Source organism: Mesoplodon densirostris, chromosome 13, assembly GCF_025265405.1.
Source record: "Mesoplodon densirostris isolate mMesDen1 chromosome 13, mMesDen1 primary haplotype, whole genome shotgun sequence".
NCBI lineage: Eukaryota > Metazoa > Chordata > Mammalia > Artiodactyla > Ziphiidae > Mesoplodon > Mesoplodon densirostris.
This window is the reverse complement of record NC_082673.1, coordinates 5,002,007-5,022,208: the sequence shown is the minus strand read 5'-3', so window position 1 is coordinate 5,022,208 and position 20,202 is coordinate 5,002,007. Positions and strand designations below refer to the sequence as shown.

General features: G+C 41.1%; 1 protein-coding gene across 1 annotated transcript; it reads left to right on the top strand.

Annotated features, from left to right (window-relative positions):
* The first annotated feature begins 2,323 nt into the window (after positions 1-2,323).
* Positions 2,324-3,364, top strand: MOS (MOS proto-oncogene, serine/threonine kinase). The gene has a single exon (XM_060116492.1). It carries the CDS (start codon positions 2,324-2,326, stop codon positions 3,362-3,364), a length of 1,041 nt encoding a protein of 346 aa, XP_059972475.1.
* Positions 3,365-20,202: the final 16,838 nt, after the last annotated feature.

Below are 20,202 nucleotides of genomic sequence, written 5' to 3'. Positions count from 1 at the left end.
GTTTAACATGATAAAATGATGTTACTTCAGCCCTGGTAGGGTACATTTTAAACCAATACTGTCTAACAGATCTTACTGTTATAATCCCATATACATCTTTTTATGAGTTTCATAAATAATAATTAGCATTTAGGTATTACTAATCAGGCCCTGATAGTATTTGGAATTCTGTTAATCTTGACAACAATCCTGAGGTAGGCATATTTTCCTCATTTTTCAGACAAGGAAACCGGGGGACAGTAAGAAACCCAGGCCATTTGGCCCCAGAGATTGGATATTCAATTAAATCCTCCTGGGCAGATGGGCAGATGATGGATCTAATGAACTTGGGATTTGTGAATGGACAGGGTACCGTTATTTTCATTAATACCTTTTACATTTTATGTAAATAATAGAGTCAAACTGTGAAAATGAATTGTTTATGCTATTGTCTTCAAAATAAAGATTATATTATAATAAGTCACATCATTTTGCATTGTGTGTGCTACCAAGAAGGTTAAGGCACTCCACTGCTCTTATCTGGCTAATATTCACAGCATTCCCGATACCATATAACAGTTTCAGAGCCCTAGATTATAATTCCAACAATACGATGGCTATTAAATAGATTTTGCAATATAGACTTATAGAATATAATTTTGTTACTTCCTTATTTTACTCTATTCACTGCCACCTTTTCATATTTCAGGCTTGACACAACTGCATTTCTACTAAAATATTTCATAGTTTACATTTTTTAGATTTTTGTTATTACTCCAGACAGGGCTCCCCATACTTTGTTCCAAAATAAAAAAGTTTACTTTAATAATTATCCTAATTTCTTAAGTAAAAAGGGTGAGGCTCAAACAGGTTGAATATTATATGTGATAACACATGCTAAGTCAGAGGGGTAATATATTGATAGAACAGAAATCTTATCTTAGGGCTCAAAGGACTTTCAATGGCTTATGTAAATGGACTGTGTTTATTAACATCTTCTAGGAACAAATATACTTCAGAAGCATAGACCTATCATTAGAAAAATGTGGTTACACATCACCTACATGCTCTAAGTGCAGTAAGTCAGAACAGAACTTTACCATTTGATTTTTCAAAAGGTAGATCTTTCATTTTCCTGTTTTTTTTCTCGAACAGGGTAACATTGTCAGTCTTTGTTCCAAAGGTATGGAATGAAAATTGTTTTTTTATTATAAAAATTAGAACGGAAGAACTTACGGCTGGACAGCACGACCCTGGATTTAATTTCAACATCTGGTTTTCCACATAATAGGGAGGCACATTATATGATTCTGTGCCGCTTTTATTTCTTCGGATTTTTCCTCTCCTGGGATTCTCTCGTATTTGTTATTATTTGAAGCTCTGGTCACGGCTCTGAATCATTTTTGTGCTTTTTCCTCCTCTACCTTCAAAACTGCTTCAAAACTTCTGTAAGTCATTTGTTGAGAAGCCTAGAATCTCTTCTGCAAGTGAGCTGGCTGGGTGGACCTGAAGGATTGCTAGGGAGCTGATAGGTTGCTAAGAATATAGCTGATTCACTTTGTTGTATAGCGGAAACTAACACAACATTGTAAAGGATTTATACTCCAATAAAGATGTGGAAAAAAAAAAAGTCTTTGCTAATTTGCTACGTAAGCTGCATTTTCCTTTCTCCGATGAACTTAGGGGGCTTGTGTTTTGACCTGTATCAGTGATTCTGTTTGGATCGATTACTTTCAGGTTATCATTTTTCATCCCTATAGGAACGTTGCATCTAATTTTCCCTGTAATCGGTTCAACAAATGTCAGCTGTTCGTGTTTCAATTCTTCCTGCCGATAACTGCTGGAAGTGATTTAATGCAGCTGGAGAATAAACTGACAATCATTATAGCCTGCAAAGTGTGAAAACATTTCATTGCACTGTTGTGGTCTCTTTAGTCTGAGGACTGATGATGCTCAGCGGATGAGACTTGGGGAGAAGAAGCCTGCTTTATAATAATTAAAGAAATTGTGTGAAAGAGGGGTGGGGCCTGGGGCCGCTCGGGGCGGTTTATCCGGTGCACCCTTCTCCGGGGCTTCTTTTTATACTAATGCACTTTAAGCGTTGAAGGGAAATGCTTTCATCTGAATGGGATTGTCGTGCTTCCTTCAGACCGTTTCCCCATCTGATAAAACCCCTCGCTGAGTACCAGCACACATGGGGCTCATTTGGGGAAGACGAAGGCAGAGGAGACAAACGCTGGGGTGGAGCAGGGGCGGCGGCAGCCAGCGACGCCTGCAGGCACGCGGGGTCTCCTCTGCCCTGCCCGCTCACCTGCGCCCCGGCGGGGTCCACGCGGCCGGAGGGATGCCCTCGCCTCTCCCGCGGCGCCCTCACCTGCCGGGCGACCTGTCCCCGTCGGGGGACTCGCGGCCCTGCAGCAGCCCCTGCGAGCTCCCGGGGCCGGCAGGCAGGCTCTTGGCGGGGGGCACCCCGCCCCGGGCCCCCCGCCTCCCGCGCCGGCTGGCCTGGTGCTCCATCGACTGGGAGCAGGTGCGCCTGCTGCGCAGGCTGGGAGCCGGCGGCTTCGGCTCCGTGTACAAGGCCACCTACCACGGCGTGCCCGTGGCCATCAAGCAGGTGAGCAACCGCACCAAGAACCGGCTGGCCTCCCGGCGCAGCTTCTGGGCCGAGCTCAACGTCGCTCGGCTCCGCCACGCCAACATAGTGCGCGTGGTGGCGGCCAGCACGCGCGCGCCCGCGGGCTTCGACAGCCTGGGGACCATCATCATGGAGTTCGGGGGCGACGTCACTCTGCACCAGGTCATCTACGGCGCCACCGGCTGCCCCGAGGACCGCGGGCCTGCCTGCGGCGCCGGGGAGCAGCTGGGTCTGGAGAAGTGTCTCAAGTACTCCCTGGATGTGGTCAGCGGCCTGCTCTTCCTCCACTCACAGAGCATCGTGCACTTGGACCTCAAGCCGGCCAACATTCTGATCAGCGAGCAGGACGTCTGCAAAATCGGTGACTTCGGCTGCTCCGCGAGGCTGGAAGATGTGCTGTGCTTGCGGGCCCCTCACCACCTGGGCGGCACCTACACCCACCGGGCGCCGGAGCTCCTGAAAGGAGAGCCCGTCACGCCCCGAGCGGACATCTATTCCTTCGCCATCACGCTCTGGCAGATGGCCACCCGGGAGGCGCCCTACTCGGGGGAGCGCCAGCACGTGCTCTACGCCGTGGTGGCCTACGACCTTCGCCCGGCCCTCTCGGCGGCCGTGTTCACTGCTTCCAGCCCCGGGAAGAAGCTGGAGGACGTCATCCAGCGCTGCTGGAGGGCCAGGGCTTCTCAGCGGCCAAGCGCAGAACTCCTGCTGGTGGACCTTCGTGCTTTAAAAGCTGAACTGGGCTGACTCTAAACCCGCATCCAGATAAGCCTTTGTCTTTGTTTCTATTCATTTTTAACAAAGTTAAGATGTACAAAAAATCATATAGGTAGGATGGATTTTTAGAAAATAAAGTTCCTAAAAACTCCTTTTGCCTCAAATGCTTTTTCTGAGACAACAGCAGAGCTACAAGTCTAGTAGTCCTGGTGGTACTTAGGACCTAACCTTATCCCTTTACAGATACTTCAACAGTCCCATAGTGTTGCACTTATTCAAATCTGTTATTGATAAAAACCACTTTGTCCAAAACAGAACTGAATTGGAAAATGCCAAAATTTTCTATAAGTTCGAATAATATGCTCCATACCTAAATTTAAACTATTAACAGTTTACTTGCTCCCATACCAAATAAGTAAAAACTTTTTTTAAAAAAGATTTTTCCCTCCTCCTCCCCCGCAAAACAGTGACTTGTTTGTAATGACCTTCACACATAACAATTTACAAATTGAGATACATTTATTTTTAAAGGAATAATGTTTTAAATGAGTTCTTGGGATATTTTGCACTTGTACATTCCATGAGTAGAAACATTTCGCTAAAATACTTCTAAGCTGGGTCCCTTTTCCTGTTATTTGGACACAAAAGTAGATGACACAACAAAGAAAGATTATATGATGTGAGAAGAAATGATGACCCCGAGGAACAGTAAAATTTAACATGGGGATGGAGGAGAGCAGACAAGGAGAACCAGACTGCCCATCCGAGAAATCAAGGCCATGGCTGCTGGTACATGTGTTTAAAAGAATGAGGTGCCTGGACCTTGTCATTAGGACAAAGCTGACTTCCACTGGGCGACAGCACTTTCAGCAAGGGCTTGATGTAGAAGCTGTGTTTGGGCTGTTAAGGAGAAGAGGGACGCAGAAACCTCTAAAAGGCTAAGGTACACAGAAATGTTTTGAAATTGTTGATTTGGTTTAGGTTACTTTTAGGATAAAGGCAGTGAATTTATCTGTGAAAGAAGCAAGAGGAGACAGGTAACTGATGAAGTTTAAGAACTTGTAGAAGAAATGAAAAGGAATGCCCAGGGAAAGAGACTGTAGCCTTGGAGAGAAAGCATCTCCTCCTGGATGTGAGCAAAAGAGGGCAGGACAACTGCTATCACAGGTAAGATTTTAAGCAGGCAGAAGGGGACTGGGGAAGCTCTCATCTGTGGACTTCTATTTTTTTTTTCCGTTAAGCGTGATTCAGGGTAGAGGCTCTACAGAGTGAGGTCATGATTTAGAACTGTTCTTGAGGGAAGCAAAAGGGAGCTGTCATGACTGTGTCTAATATTGGTACAGGGCTGCCAGCTCTGTCCATGAAGCTGGGGACAAACCAGCCATAGACCAACACCAACAAATGCTTCCCTCTGTGTACTGTAGCAACAGGAGTTCATGTTGGCAAGTTTAAAATACAATGGATCAAAAAAAAAAAAACACCCCACAGTGGATCAGTTTGTTCTACCAGGTACGTTAAAAGAAGATTCTAACTATGCTGAATACCTCATTCCAGACTGACAGCTATAGAAGGTTCCCACTAAAAACATTAAAGTCCAGAATTCACTTCCCTGAATGAACATGGCCAAAGCTTAGACTCAAATATCTTCCCTTCTCCTGGGAACCATTCAGAGTGACAAAGAGAACAAGGGAAGGGACCTTGTAAACCACATAGTCAGGGACACTAGGAGATGCAGAAAATGTACAGATTCCAAATGTCAGTAGTGATGCCTAATGACTGGAGAGACCCTGTAGGGAAAGAATTCAGGGAGCCATGCGGGTAGCTCAGGGGAGGACCCAGGGACCTATCAGTGGCAGATCCCAAAAAGACGTGGCAAAGTAGATTCTCTGAAGAGCAGATGGCCACGTGGAGTGCAAAAGTTGGGGATGAAACTCCTGAGATCAAATGGAGCTGAGCTTACGAGAGTTGGGAGGGAAAGAAGGAACAAAGAGTGCTGAGGAGGGTCTAGCCACGGCAGAACTCGGAAACATGTAGCAAAATGAGAGGGTCACCAGGTGTGGGGCAGGAGGCATGAGACAGGCACAGAAGCCTCCTGAGCCCAGTTTGCTTAGAGGGAGAAAAAGGTGTGGCTGCCTGGAGAAACCCACAAAAAGGCCATTTTTCAAGGAAACAAATATGGTCTTTGTGGTTGCAGAGAAAGGAGGTCTTTGAGGTGTAGGAAGACTACCCAGATGGGACGTAGAATAAGCCCATGGACTGTGCATTTGGAATTGCTAAGAGTCACAGGAAATTATCTAAAGTAGACAAATCAAGTCAGAGGTAAAAGCATATTTAACAGTACAAAGATAAGTATTAAAAATACCACTGACTTAAATTGGGGTGGAGGAGGGGAGACGGAAACGGACACAAGTTATCAATGTTGTCACTGTCCATACAAGTAAGCCCGCAGAGATGGTCTAAGACTGAGGACATTACAGACAGGGAAATAACAGAACAAAAATACAACAAACATGCTTCCTCAAAAGCAGAAGTACCAAAACAAAAGGCAAAAGAACCAAACACAGACTGAAAGACAACACTATAAACCATAAACACAAAATATTACAAAATGTCAGAGTTAAGATCAAACCTGCCATTTCATTAACTGTAAATGGCTTACCTCACCTATTAAAAGAAAAGCTCTGTGCTGTGAGATAGACTCCTTTTACTCCAAAAGTAGGAGCCACAATTTTATCCTAAGATGAAATGGAATTGAAGCCAAAGAAGGAGAGTTAATAATGTGAAAGAATACAATTCACAATAAAGACATAAAAGGAATAACTGTGAACCAAATACCATAGTAACAATTTTCAAAGACTAGAAATAACAAGCAGTGTAAGGGCAAATCGAAACACTGTTCGTAGGAGACTAGTTTACTTCATTCTGTCCAAAACAGATTAGATGGGCATGAAATAAGGGATGACACAGAAGACTGACCAAATCATAGGATACATGTGATTGTTACAAAATCAACAGGATACATGTGACATTCAAGACCCTACAAAGATAATTATAGCTTCTTTTCAAGCACCCATCAAAAACTGACCTATACCATGAACAAAACCTCAAATTTCAAAACCTAAAAACAGTAGACAGAAATAAAATTAATCTTTTAACAAAATAAGAAAAGAAGAAGATCCTTTTTCTGGAAATTTTAAACTCTTAAGTAACTGTGTGTCAAAATGAAATGCAAATCAGAGCTGCAGGTCCTCTCCAGAGCAACAATAATGAAAACACTTATATTGGAACCCATGGGAGAACAAAGTCAAAGAAAATGTGTAGTCTCGAGTAAAACTGAAAAAAGAAACAATAAAAACAAATGAATTAAGCATATGAGTCAAAGTTAGGAAAAGAACAAAAAAAATCCAATTTCATATATATGTAAAAATACATATGTATATGTAAAATATACCTCTAATTGGAAACCAGACAAACTGACTCTAAAATTTATATGGAAAATAAAGAAACAGAGCCAGAAAAATTCAGAAAGAGGTGAGCAACAAAGGAGCATAACTCTATCAGATATTGATATGTAGTATATATATGTAGTATAAAAATTAAGTAATGGGGCCTCCCTGGTGGCGCAAGTGGTTGAGAGTCCGCCTGCCGATGCAGGGGATACGGGTTCGTGCCCCGGTCTGGGAGGATCCCATATGCCGCGGAGCGGCTGGGCCCGTGAGCCATGGCCGCTGAGCCTGCGCGTCCGGAGCCTGCGCGTCCGGAGCCTGTGCTCCGCAACGGGGGAGGCCACAACAGTGAGAGGCCCGCATACCGCAAAAAAAAAAAAAAAAAAAAAATTAAGTAATAGAAATAAATACACAGGCCATTGAAACAGAATAGAATATTCAGAAAAAAGACTCAAACACTCAAATATGGGAATTAGTATATAAGAAAGACAGTGGAGAAAAGATGAACCTTTCAATGGCATTATGTTGGGACACCTGTGTGGCCAACTGGAGCCAAAATTAGATCTCACAACATACACTAGGATAAGTTCTCAATAGGTCAAAGATTTAAGTGTAAAAATGAAGTCATGGGAAGTACCAGAAGAAAAGTGGAAATTTCTTTTTAACATTAGAGTGGGAAAATCTTTCCAAAGTCATAAAAGAAACAATTGATAGTCTCAACTACAAAAAGAGGGAATATATCTGCATGGAGAAAAATTAACAGTATGAATAAGGTCAAAGAGAAACGATAAACTAGGGGAAAACTATTTGCACTTCAAATCATAGCAAAAAGCAAATCTCCCTAATATAAAAAGAGCTCTTAGAATTTGATAAGGAAAAGATAAAGCACAAACAATGAGTTCACAGAAACAGAAACATGAATAATCCTTAAATAGATGAGAACTACTAGTTAGAGATACTATTATCCATTACGGAAAATGAAAACATCACCAAACTCTAAAAGTTTGACAGGTATAATTGGTGAGACATGGGGAATTAGGCCCTCACAGATATTGCTAATGGGAGTACAAGTTGCTATAAACTTTATGGAAAGTAATTTGGTTACATCTATTTAAATTACAAAATCATTTATCCTGTGATCCAGTAATTCTACTTCTGGAAATTTGTCCTGTTGATATACTCATGGGTATATGCACACGTTCATTCACTGCAGCATTGTTGTAGCAGCAAAAGATTGAAAGCAAGTCAAGTCTCCATCAATCAGAACTGGTTAGATGACAAGACGTCCATATAATAAAACACAGTGCACATGAACACAGAGAATAAATAAGGTTTTTACTGTTATGGAAAAAGCTGCGTAATGTATCTTTAAAATTAAAAGCAACGTGTAAGACAGTGATGAAGGAAAATGAGTATGCCACACTATGCTTCCTTTCGTGAAAGAAAGAAGGAAAATAAGAATACATGTTCATATTTGTTTGTATTAGCATAAGAACTTTAGAAGGAAAAACAAAAATGAAATAAAAGTGGTTATCGGGGGCTTCCCTGGTGGCGCAGTGGTTGAGAGTCCGCCTGCCGATGCAGAGGACGCGGGTTCATGCCCTGGTCCGGGAGGATCCCACGTGCCGCGGAGTGGCTGGGCCCGTGAGCCATGTCCGCTGAAGCTGCGTGTCCGGAGCCTGTGCTCCGCAACGGGAGAGGCCACAGCAGTGAGAGGCCCACGTACCGCAAAAAAAAAAAAAAAAAAAAAAGTGGTTATCGGTAGGAAATGAGGTGGGTGAGATGGGAATATTCTTGAGAGTTTACGCTTCATATCTTCTATATTAATTTGATGTTTGAACCCTATGAATGTATTGCCTATTCAAAAATAATAGAATTCAACAGTAACAAATATTTTTAAATGAAGTCAAACCTCAATCTGCACAAGTGTTCCTTAAACCACCTTGAATCCTCTCTTCCAATAGCTCCCCTCTCATGTACATAAAAGCCCTGTCATTACCTTCAGCCAGCTTTCCTCGGGCCAACTAAATCATGGTAAACATGCTTTTCACTGTGTGGGGAAATTCATTTCTATCTATCATTTCTTTCTCAGGTTCGAAGCAGAGAGTAGCTGACTGGGCTGTGGCCTTTGAAGGAAAAAGACTAAAATGTGTGCAGGTTAAGTTGCATCCATCTGATGAACATCCAGATTTCACTCTCTGTCTCCTTCACAGCTCTCATCACTCTTGCAATTACTATCTTTGCTGCTCAGAAAAGTCATCATCATCAGAGCTAAAATTTATTGAGTATTATGTACCAGGAACTGTAAAGTATTTTATGTATATATCAAATTAAATCCTCACAACTACCCTATCATATTTACTATTATTTTTTTTTCTTTTGTGGTATGCAGGCCTCTCACTGTTGTGGCCTCTCCTGCTGTGGAGCACAGGCTCCAGATGTGCAGGCTCAGCAGCCATGGCTCACGGGCCCAGCCGCTCCACGGCATGTGGGATCTTCCCAGACCGGGGCACGAACTCATGTCCCCTGCATCAGCAGGAGGACTCTCAACCACTGCGCCACCAGGGAAGCCCATATTTACTATTATTATTATTTTCTTTTTAAATTTGAGGAGAAAAGCACAGAGAGGTTAAGAACTTGCCCGGGGTCACACAGCTAAGTGATTGGGCCAGAACCCATGTCCTTAACCATTCCACTCTGCCACGTAAGATGGTGGTGATGTCAGGGAATACCCTACTCTTAGCTTCATTATTTCAAATGTTTAAACGATGTATTTTATCTAATTCATAAAAGTCAATCAAGAAAACTGCTGTGGGAGGGCATTACTTGGTACAAATATTAGGATAGTGTCATTGGGGATGATTTTTAAAGGGAAACAGAAAAGGTATCTGAGAAAAATAATGTGGTGCCCAATGCTGATAAAAGGAGATAGTTATAGAGTGTCCTTAATCCTTTCTTTCACATAAACCTGATTATAAGATAATGCTTATGCACATATTCAGCAAGCATATATTTCATCATCCAGTATATCCTCAGCACCATGCCAGGCACAGCAGGAGAAAGCAAAAGTATAGACCCAAGAGTTGATATTACATTCTAGTTGAAGAGGTCATGCAAAACTCAATTTAATTTAAGATGGTGTGGATACCAATTTCATTATTGATAATATTAAATACATTTCCAAAATTCAAAATTGCCTTGGAAAGTGTTGGAATGTCCAGGGAATTACGAAGGGCTTGGAAAGTGTTGGAATGTCCAGGGAATTACGAAGGGCAAAAATACTCATTTCTCTCTCTCTTCTCCCTCCTAATATCCTCATATGTGACAGCACATAAATTTTTCAAAGCATTTAGTCACAAGGACAAAGGGAATGAGAGAGAAAATTACAGAAACAAAATTTGGGAAGCTGGTAAATTCAGTATATGCCTTAGAAAGCTTAATCCTGAGCCAGCATCTCAGGTTCTCCTGAACCTGAGATGCCACCTGAGTTATACCACAGTATACCCCAAAGTCTTAGCATTGGCTGTTTAAGTTCACAGAATCTGGCAACCAAGCTAATACCCTCTAGGCAGGGAAATATGAATAGTTCAAGAAACTAGACCTCAAGATACTGACAATGGAGATTCCCCAGTAAAACAGCCAGAATACCCTGCAGCAGTGAGGCTTTCATTCTTAAAGGTACATCCACATGTGCACAGTTACCAGTCAGCTTTTTAGTGCCCCACTGTTAAATAGGAGCAGGCAGCTTGGTTTATTTCTTTTATAAAAAAAGCCTTTAATATGAAAGAGGAAGATCAAGAAAATCTTAACTATCCTTAGAGACATAGAAAAGGAGCTATTGGCTGCTTGAAAAAAACAAGGTTCTATTTTTTTTTAACCTAGAAAACAGTAAAGAGTGCTTGGAAGTTAAAGCTATAATAAAAATATAAGTTAAAATTCATTAGAAAAATTGACACATAAATATAAATAAATTTCTCAGAAAGTAGAAGAAAAGTAAAATATTGAAAATAGCAAGACAAGGCAATTGGAGGCTCAGTCTGGGAAGTCTAATATCCAAATTTTAGAAGTTCCAGGAAGAGAAAACATGGAAAATAGGAGAAAAGTATCAACAATTTAGGAAACAAAACTCTCCAGATTGAAAAGATGTAATATTGATTTCCCAGACAATGAATGAAAACACACTACAGGAAGACATATCACGATAAGAACAGTAGGGGCAATGAGAAAGTCCTAAAAGCTTGCAGAAATTGTTTTAAAAATCCAGATCACATACTAGAGATAAGGATTCTAAAAGATAATATAGGCTACTACTTATAAAATTCTGAGGGAAAAACATTTCCAACTTAGAATTCTATACCCAGCCAAACTATCAGTTGAATGGACAACCTGACTAAAGACCTCTCCAGACATGCAAGGTCTCAAAAATTTACTACTATGCACCCTTTCTCAGAAAACTACCTGAGGGTTTACTCCACTAAAGCAAGAGTATAAACCAAAGAAGAAGAAAACACAGGATGCAGGAAATCAATACAATACAGAGACAAAGGGAATCTCCAAGGCTGATGGTGAGTAAAGATGACAAGCTGTCAATTGTGCACTAGTGCAGATTAGAGCAGGTCCGAAGACTCAAAGACGATAAAACGAATATCTGTGTTTGAATGGACTGAAGGAACATTTCCACAATTTGAGGAGAGTTTGCATTTAACTTAATGATGAGTACGGAGAAAACAAAGCAAATGAAACAAAAAGTTTACTAACTTTAGGGGACATGAAAAGTTGGGCAACACAAGAAAAGCAAATGCTGCGTAAGAAATGATTCAGTTTAAAATAGCCGTGTATAGCTCTAATAATGCAATGTTGTATGTTGGTCTAACAAAAGCTATAACATAAAAATGATGAAAGGTTCAATGGAGGGGAATTATGACTATAGGTAACAGGAATAGGAGTGAGAAAAAACTAAATCCTAATTTTCCAAAGAGAGAAATCACTAAATAATACCTAAAACTAAAAAAAATCAAGAAGTGTCCGCATAAGCACACTATTTAGAGGTGCAGACTTAGACACCAAAACTGACAGAAAAAGAGAGTTAACCATGGTTACAAGACTCTAAGAGTTGGTGTGGCATCCTAGAGGGATTTGGGGGGGCAATAATTCTAGTGCGATTATTTGACTCTTCAACTGACATTCATGTATAACTGATGAAAATCAAAACAAAATTTAAAAAAATATAAAGAAGAAATTGAGTGTGTGGCTGTGTCTTCGGAGAAGGTGGAGATAGGGACATATTTTAATGTGCTTTCTCTATGAAAAGAATCTTAAGAAACAAACAATATCAAAGTGATTAAACTAAATATTCCTTTTGATTACTCTGATACGTGTGCATCAACTCACTATGGGAAATCCATACTTTCTTTGTACTAGAGTAATAAAATAGTACAATCTCCTTCAAAAGCCTAAAAGAAAAAAAACAAGCCACCCATTCAGCTAAGGAAAGCAGAAGCTTAGTTTAGTCCTTTGAGAAGGACTAAACTAAGGCAGGACAGCTTCCTGAACACCGCTGAATAGGGCATCAAATTACAAAGACGGAAAACCTAAAGGTCTATGGAATAATAGAGTGCAGCCAGAAGCAACGTAAAGGGAAAGGAGGAAAATACTTGACAGAATAAAGGCAGGCAATGCCAGAAGCAAGTCCCCTCACAGAGGAGTCAAGTTACAGAATTTCCCTGACTTCAGAACTGGAAGTAGATTTTCCCCCTTTCAGGAATGGTGAATCATATTAGAACGCACTCCTCAGTCTGTCTGACCAAACATTTGTCAAACGCTGAGTAATCTTCAAGTCCTTAAGAAATGTCAATTCTGCCACAATATGAAGAATAAGAATCTTTTTTAAGACAGAAAAATAGCCTGTTTTCTCAAATGAATGTCGTGACAAGGGTCACACTGGTCTACTCTGGGTAGATCACATGACTATCATTCACTGTCTACTGGAGTGTATCTTTCCACAATTATTGCAGAATTTCCTGCTACTGTAACTTGAGCTAGAATAACCCATTAATTACCAAGACAAATTTGTTTCTGCAACAGAGTCGATTAAATTCAGGCTTAAGTATGCGATTAGTGGATTGTTTAGGATCTTCTCTTTTGGCTTTCTTGGTGTCCATATTCTGGGCACTCTGGTACTTATCAGCCCCTCCACTAGGGCGTTAAGAGAGAAAATGATGGAGAGACATTCAACAGTTTATTCTTCTATTTTCTAACAGGTCCTCTATCCAGTACTGGCTTTAATTGGATGTGAGGACAGCTTTTAGATTACATTTATCTGCATTCTCCCCACTCTCCTTATTTTGCAGATTCCTCCTTAAGCAATAAAAATCCAATTTTAAAGAGGTGTTTTTGTTTGTTTGTTTGTTTGTTTTCCTAATTCTTTAATGAGGGTCCCAGAGTCAGACCTGTAGTTGGAACTCACAACTTCAGGCACGCATGAGAGTAGTAGGAGCCCCCATTGGTACTTCCTTTGAAAAAAGGCTCAAAGACTTCATGGAAGAGATCACTAAGAAGTTGGGACTATTAGTTGGTTGCCTCCCACAATCCCTCTGCCTCTCCCCATCAAAAAGACAAAAAGGTAACCAGGAAATAATGGCTTCTCCTTAACTGTGGAGGAGCTGTTCAAATGGAAAAGAAATTTACCCTGAAGAGGATGTCTGGGCAAAGTAGCCTAGGCTACCCTAGAGACGGAAGGAGAAAGCTCTATGGAGGCGCCTTCCGGGAAATACTGCCAGGGGAGAGGGTGGAGGGGTGTACGAAGAGCTGAAATCAGAACAGCTGCTGGCTAACTGCTGGGGTAGTCTTTGCCCTGCCTGCAAATGTGGAAGGTGTTGGTGGGGGGCAGCCCCTGCGGAGATGTCAGGACACTCAGAGGACAGACAGCCAGTGTCTCCCAGCAGAGGGGAGGTGGGGGGACCATCTCTCCCGACTGTAGCTGGGTTTGGTGACTCTTCTGTCTGGGAAAGTCGAGGAGACCAAAGAGGGAATCAGTCATGCTTCCTGTTTTCAAGGAGCTTTTAGCCTACCACCAACCGTTTTACTAAAACTATATATTTTTTTAAATAAATACTTTACATACCACATACCAAAATCATTTCCAGATGGATTAGAGAGCATCTGTAAAACTGGAAGAAAATAGAATTGAATAGTTAATACAAATTTGCAGGAGGAAGGGATTTCATTTCTGTTTTCCTTAAGCAGTGTTTGGGGGTTTTAACTTTTATTTATTTACTTATTTATTTTTGGCTGCATTGGGTCTTCGTTGCTGCATGCGGGCTTCCTCTAGTTGCAGTGAGCGGGGCCTACTCTTCGTTGTGGTACACGGGCTTCGCATTGCGGTGGCTTCTCTTGTTGCGGAGCACGGGCTCTAGGCGTGTGGGCTTCAGTAGTTGTGGCACGCTGGCTCAGTAGTTGTGGCTCGTGGGCTCTAGAGCGTAGGCTCAGTAGTTGTGGCGCACGGGCTTAGTTGCCCCGCGGCATGTAGGATCTTCCCGGACCAGGGCTTGAACCCATGTCCCCTGCATCGGCAGGCAGATTCTTAACCACTGCGCCACCAGGGAAGCCCCTGGAAGGGATTTCTAAGCTCTTATAGAAGCAGTGAAAAAATGTATAAAGGAGATTGCCAGATTTAATTATATAAAAATTATAACTTCTGGATATTAAAATACGAATAAATAAAATATGGACAATGGGCTGAGAAAAATATTTAGCCAAAATGTGACTGAAAAAAAAAGGTTAATGTTCTGTCTATAAAGAACACCTACAAATAAAAATGAAAAATCAGGCTTCCCTGGTGGCACAGTGGTTGAGAGTCCGCCTGCCGATGCAGGGGACACGGGTTCGTGCCCCAGTCCGGGAAGATCCCACATGCCGCGGAGCGGCTGGGCCCGTGAGCCATGGCTGCTGAGCCATGTGCGTCCGGAGCCTGTGCTCCGCAACGGGAGAGGCCACAACAGTGAGAGGCCCATGTACTGCAAAAAAAAAAAAAAAAAAAAAAAAATCATCATGCCCTAATAAAGAAATCGAAAAATAAATCTTGAAAAGTCAATTCACAATAAAGAAAACACATAGGGGACAAATATGAAAAAGAGGAAAATGTTATCTCACAAGTACTAAGAACTTCAAATTAAAAATAGGGTGTCTTAAAAGAACATACATGCACAAAATTCTTAATGCTAAAGAAGTTGTGGTAAAACAGGAGCTTCCATACACTGCTGGTGACACTACAGAATACAATTTTTTGGAAAGCAGCTGCAGTTTGGCAACGTATGTCAAGATTCTCAAAAGCATTTATATTCACTGACTCAAAAATTATGTCTCTGGAAATCCATCTTAGAAAATACTACAAAATAAGCATTTTAATTAACAGAATGTTCACTAAGGGTCATTTATTCTGGAGAAAAATTCAAAACAAGGTAAATGTCCAGAATGATTAAATAAAGTACAATACACAGTTGATTCAAAATATTATGATGGTGGTAATAACATAGAAATACCTGTACTACATTGTTAACTGAACAGGGCAGAATCCAAAACTTTGTATCAGTTTGATTATTACCATTTTTAAATCAACATGTTTTTCTTAAAACATAGAGAGAAAAAGACTGAAAGCGAAGTTTTGTTTGTCTGGGACTGGCTGTCTGGGAGACTGTGGATGTCTCCTTTAGTTCTTTCTTTTTTAAACTTCTCTTTTTTTCCAATTTCTAAAAATTCTTTATAATATAAACATTTATTTAAAAATGAATAGTCACAAAAATCACTTGCATTTCTATAGATTAACAGTGAAAAGGAAATGAAGAAAACTCCATTTATAATACATCAAAAAGAATAAAATACTTAGGAATAAATCTAGCCAAGGATGTGGAAGACTTGTATGCTGAAAACTACAGAACGTTGCTGAAAGAAATTAAAGAAGACACAGATAAATGGAAAGACATTTCACGTTCATGGATTGGAAGATTTTAATATTGCTAAGAATGTCCATACTACTCAAAGTGATCTACAAATTCAACACAATCCCTATCAAAATCCAGACAGCAATTTTTCAGAACTAGAAAAGTTCATCCTAAAATTCATATGGCATTTCAAGGGACTCCTAATAACCAAAACAATTTTGGAAAAGAACAAATTTGAAATCCTCACACTTCCTGTTTCAAAACATATTACAAAGCCACAGTAAGCAAAACAGCGTAGTACTGGCATAAAGACAGACACATAGACCAATGGAACAGAATAAAGAGCCCAGAAATAAACCCTCGCTTATATGGTCCAACGATTTTTGACAAGGGTGCCAAGGCCACTCAAGGGGAAAGGACAGTCTCTTGAACACATGGTTCTGGGAAAACTGGATATCCTCATGCAAAAGAATGACAATGGACCCTTATCTTATACTATACACAAAAATTAACTCAAAATGGATTAAAGATCTTGGGACTTCCCTGGTGGTCCAGTAGTTAAGAATCTGCGCTCCCAATGCAGAGGACCCGAGTTCAATCCCTGGTCAGGGAACTAGATCCCGCATGCCGCAACTAAAAGAGCCCACATGCTGCAACTCAAAGAGCCTGCACGGGGCAAAGAAGATCTCACATGCCGCAACTAATACCCAGCACAACCAAATAAATAAATTAAATACATAAATATTTTAAATAATGGATTAAAGATCTAAACATAAGACCTAAAACTATAAAATTCCTAGGAGAAAACCTTCATGATATTGGACTTGGCAATAATTTCTTGGATATGACGCTAAAGGCACAGGCTACAAAAGCAAAAGTGAATGAATGGGACTACATCAAACTTAGAAACATCTGCACATGAAAGGAAACAAAGTGAAAAAGCAACCTAGGGAATGCGAGAAAATATTTGCAAATCATATACCTGATAACGGGTTAACATCCAGAATATACAATAAACTCCTACAATTCAACGACTAACATTAAACTCCTCGAATTTAAAATGGCAAAGGAATTAAATAGACATTTCCACCAGCGAAGATATACAAAGCATAGGAAAAGATGCTCAGCATCACTAATCATCACAGAAATGCAAATCAAAACCAAAATGAGATATCACCTAACACCCATTAGGATGACTACTATCCAAAAAACCCGAAATATCAAGTGTTAAGGATGTGAAGAAATTGAAGTGCTTGTGCACTATTGGTGGAACAGTAAAATTATGCAGCCTCTATTGAGTATTGAAACAGTATAGAGGTTCCTCAGATAATTTAAAAAGGAACTACCATGTGATCCCAAAGAACTGAAAGACAAACAGTGGTTATTCAGACACGAGTATCTGGCAGACATTTCCTCGGGAATGAATGAAGTGAGCCCATCAACAAGGAAAACAATGAGTAACCAATTATCAATGATAAAAATTGGGGCTTTAAGCAAAAATTAAAACTTTGGAAAACTTGTATCTGCCACCATGAACTTCACAGCGTCCCAATACGTAACAACTTTTCTTACAAGATAAGTAATGATGCTAATAGACATGATTTTTTAATATTATATAATGAAATATGTCAACATTTAGATGTCTGTAAGTCAGTGAATCAATATTTTCCAAATGACCAATGCACAATGTTGCAAAATTATGCATGAGTAAAGGTAAAAGATCCATTCAAGGTACAAGAGAGACCAATATTTTTTAATGTAAGAGAGTACAGAAAAGTCACTGATATGGTTTCAGACTCCCATTGTAACTAATCTTTAAGAAACTACCACTTATCCAGTTTTAGTGCATCAAAGAATATCCACGAGTATCTGAAAAGGTTATTAAAATCCTCCTCCTTTTACCAACTACATATCTGTGCTTCAACCAAACAACATATTGTGACAGACGGAATGCAGAAGCAGGTATGAAAATTGAGTTTTCTTCCTCTATTAAGCCCGACTTAAAGAGATTTGCAAAAATGTAAAAACAATGCCATTTTTCTCACTAAACTTTTTTGTTGTGGAAAATATCCTTATTTTTCATAAAAATATGTTAGCAATTAATAAATCTGTTATTATTTTTAAATAAGCGAATGTTTTTAAATTTCCCAATTTTTGTCTCTATTATAGCAAATATCAGTAGATAGAAGCCACAAAAGCTCTTTGGGGTCTTCAATAATTTTTAAGCATATAAAGAGTTCCTAATACCAAAAAGTTTGAGAATCACTGTTCTAGAAAATTATAAATTGCCAAAACTGACCCCAGGAAAGGGAGATCAAGGCAAATCAATTACCACAGAGAGAATTAAAGGTTATCGTTACCTCTCAATAAAACACATATTCTGCCAACACATATTCTTTAAGGCACCCATAACCACACTACTCCATACACTTTTCTAGGGCATGAAGGAAAAGCTTCCAAATTTGTTTCTTTGGCACCAGTATATCAATATGCACACACACACACACAGATCTTACAATCTCATTTGTAATATGCTTTGTGAAGAGCAAAGTGTTATTCCAGGAATGCAAGAAAGGCTCAATATTAAGACATCTATTCACCACATTAGTAGACCAAAAAACAAAAATCATATGAACACCTGCTGAGTTGTTGAAAAGGCATGTGATAATATTCTAAATTCATTCCAAAAGGAAATCATAAAATTACCAAAAGAAACCATGGGATAATTTTTAAAAAATAATCACAGAATGTGGAAGGTCTTGCTTAGCAATCAGTTTCTTGATGAGTCCCAATCCAGTGGGGTATAAACATGGAAAAGTTTTAATTTATCTTCGAGCTAATGGTTTCAATGGTATTGTTCAAATCATCTCTTCCCATCCCTTAATACAAATCTAGAAAAGAGTCTGTGACTTTCTGGTAACTTCAAGTTACTAAAACTCATTCCTGTTCAGTTTAAAACTCTAAACTGATCCAAATTCTAACCTTTCCCCTCTACTGTTACCAGTTAGACTTGGGCTTGAGTAAGGAGACCATAAAATTTATAATCCAAATTGGGGCACTCTTGAGTGAAAGTTGGCACTAATAATAATAATAATACCTTGGTCATGTACTGAAGCTGTTCTGGCCAAATCGGATGAATGGCCACCCTGGGTCAAAGGACTTGAAATGGGAAGAGGGGACCCTCATCTGCTATTTCAAGCCTCCTCCCCTGTGGATTCTGAATCCAGCTCCTCCCGTGCTGGGGAGCAGGAAGGAGAGACAGGAGAGGCCAAAGCCATCTTGCGTGTCTGGCAGTATGTTGATGGTGGAGGTATCTCCTTGGATCTGTTTGCTTCCAGGAAAGAGCCGTTCAAAGCTGGAAGATCACCACGTTCAACACCCTCCTTTCACAAACAAGAAGACTGAGGCTCATGCAGATGAAAAGACACTCTCGAGGTGGCACACCCAGTAAGTGGGCTTGCGCACGCCCTCACAGCCCCTGTCCAGTGTTCCCTCTGCTTCTCTCAGATGTGCCATCAGAGCTAGGACCAGGGCGAGGCCTTGGGACGTGCTCACCCCAAAAAGCTCAGTAACTGAGAAAAACCATATCGCAATGCCATGTTTTTTAAAAAGCAAAATAATCCATGACAAACAGAGTATCCCAATTTTTTTTTTTTTTTTTTTGCCGTACGCGGGCCTCTCACTGTTGTGGCCTCTCCCGTTGCGGAGCACAGGCTCCGGACACGCAGGCCCAGCGGCCATAGCTCACGGGCCCAGCCGCTCCGCGGCATATGGGATCCTCCCAGACCGGGGCACGAACCCGTATCCCCTGCATCGGCAGGCGGACTCTCAACCACTGCGCCACCAGGGAGGCCCCGAGTATCCCAATTTTAAACAAAGCCTTAGTATTACTGGCTTGTCCTTCCGCCTTGGGCTTTAACATCTATGGTACACGTGGCTTTAGAGATCTAACACTCATCTCTGACTGAACTTGTCTCTCACAGAGCTGTCTCCATCAGCACAGAGATCAGCTTCCAAGGGTGTCTGAGGCAGTGGCTTCGATACAGCGTCCTGTTTGCAGCTGGGGGCAGGAGACCCTGCTGCAGCCCGGGGCTCAGCCTCAGGTCCCGCCTGGGGAATTTCTTCTGTTGAGGGCTCTCCGGGGGTGGTTCTCCCGCCGTGCTACACGTTCTCCTACTACATTTTAACCTTCCCAACGTGATGCAGAAGTGGTTTCAGTAGCTTGGAAACCAGGAGCCTGGACTGATGCGCCCTCGCGGACGCCCTCCCTAACCCCGAAGCCGCTGCCCCACAGCCGTGCTCCACCCACTCCTCCTGTGTTGTCTTCCTCAAAGAGGCGATTACTGTCTGAAATTCCGGTTGGCTTTGCAGCAAGGCCTGTGTCTCTTCCGCTAAAATGCATGTTGCCTGAGGCGGGAATGAAGTGCCTCATTTCCCGCTGTATTCCCAGTGTCTGGAACTCGGCAGGGACACAGCAGTCAGC

What these genes read in the sequence shown, in the direction of transcription:
- MOS (XM_060116492.1), top strand. Translation starts at nt 2,324, where the DNA reads ATGCCCTCGCCTCTCCCGCGGCGCCCTCACCTGCCGGGCGACCTGTCC.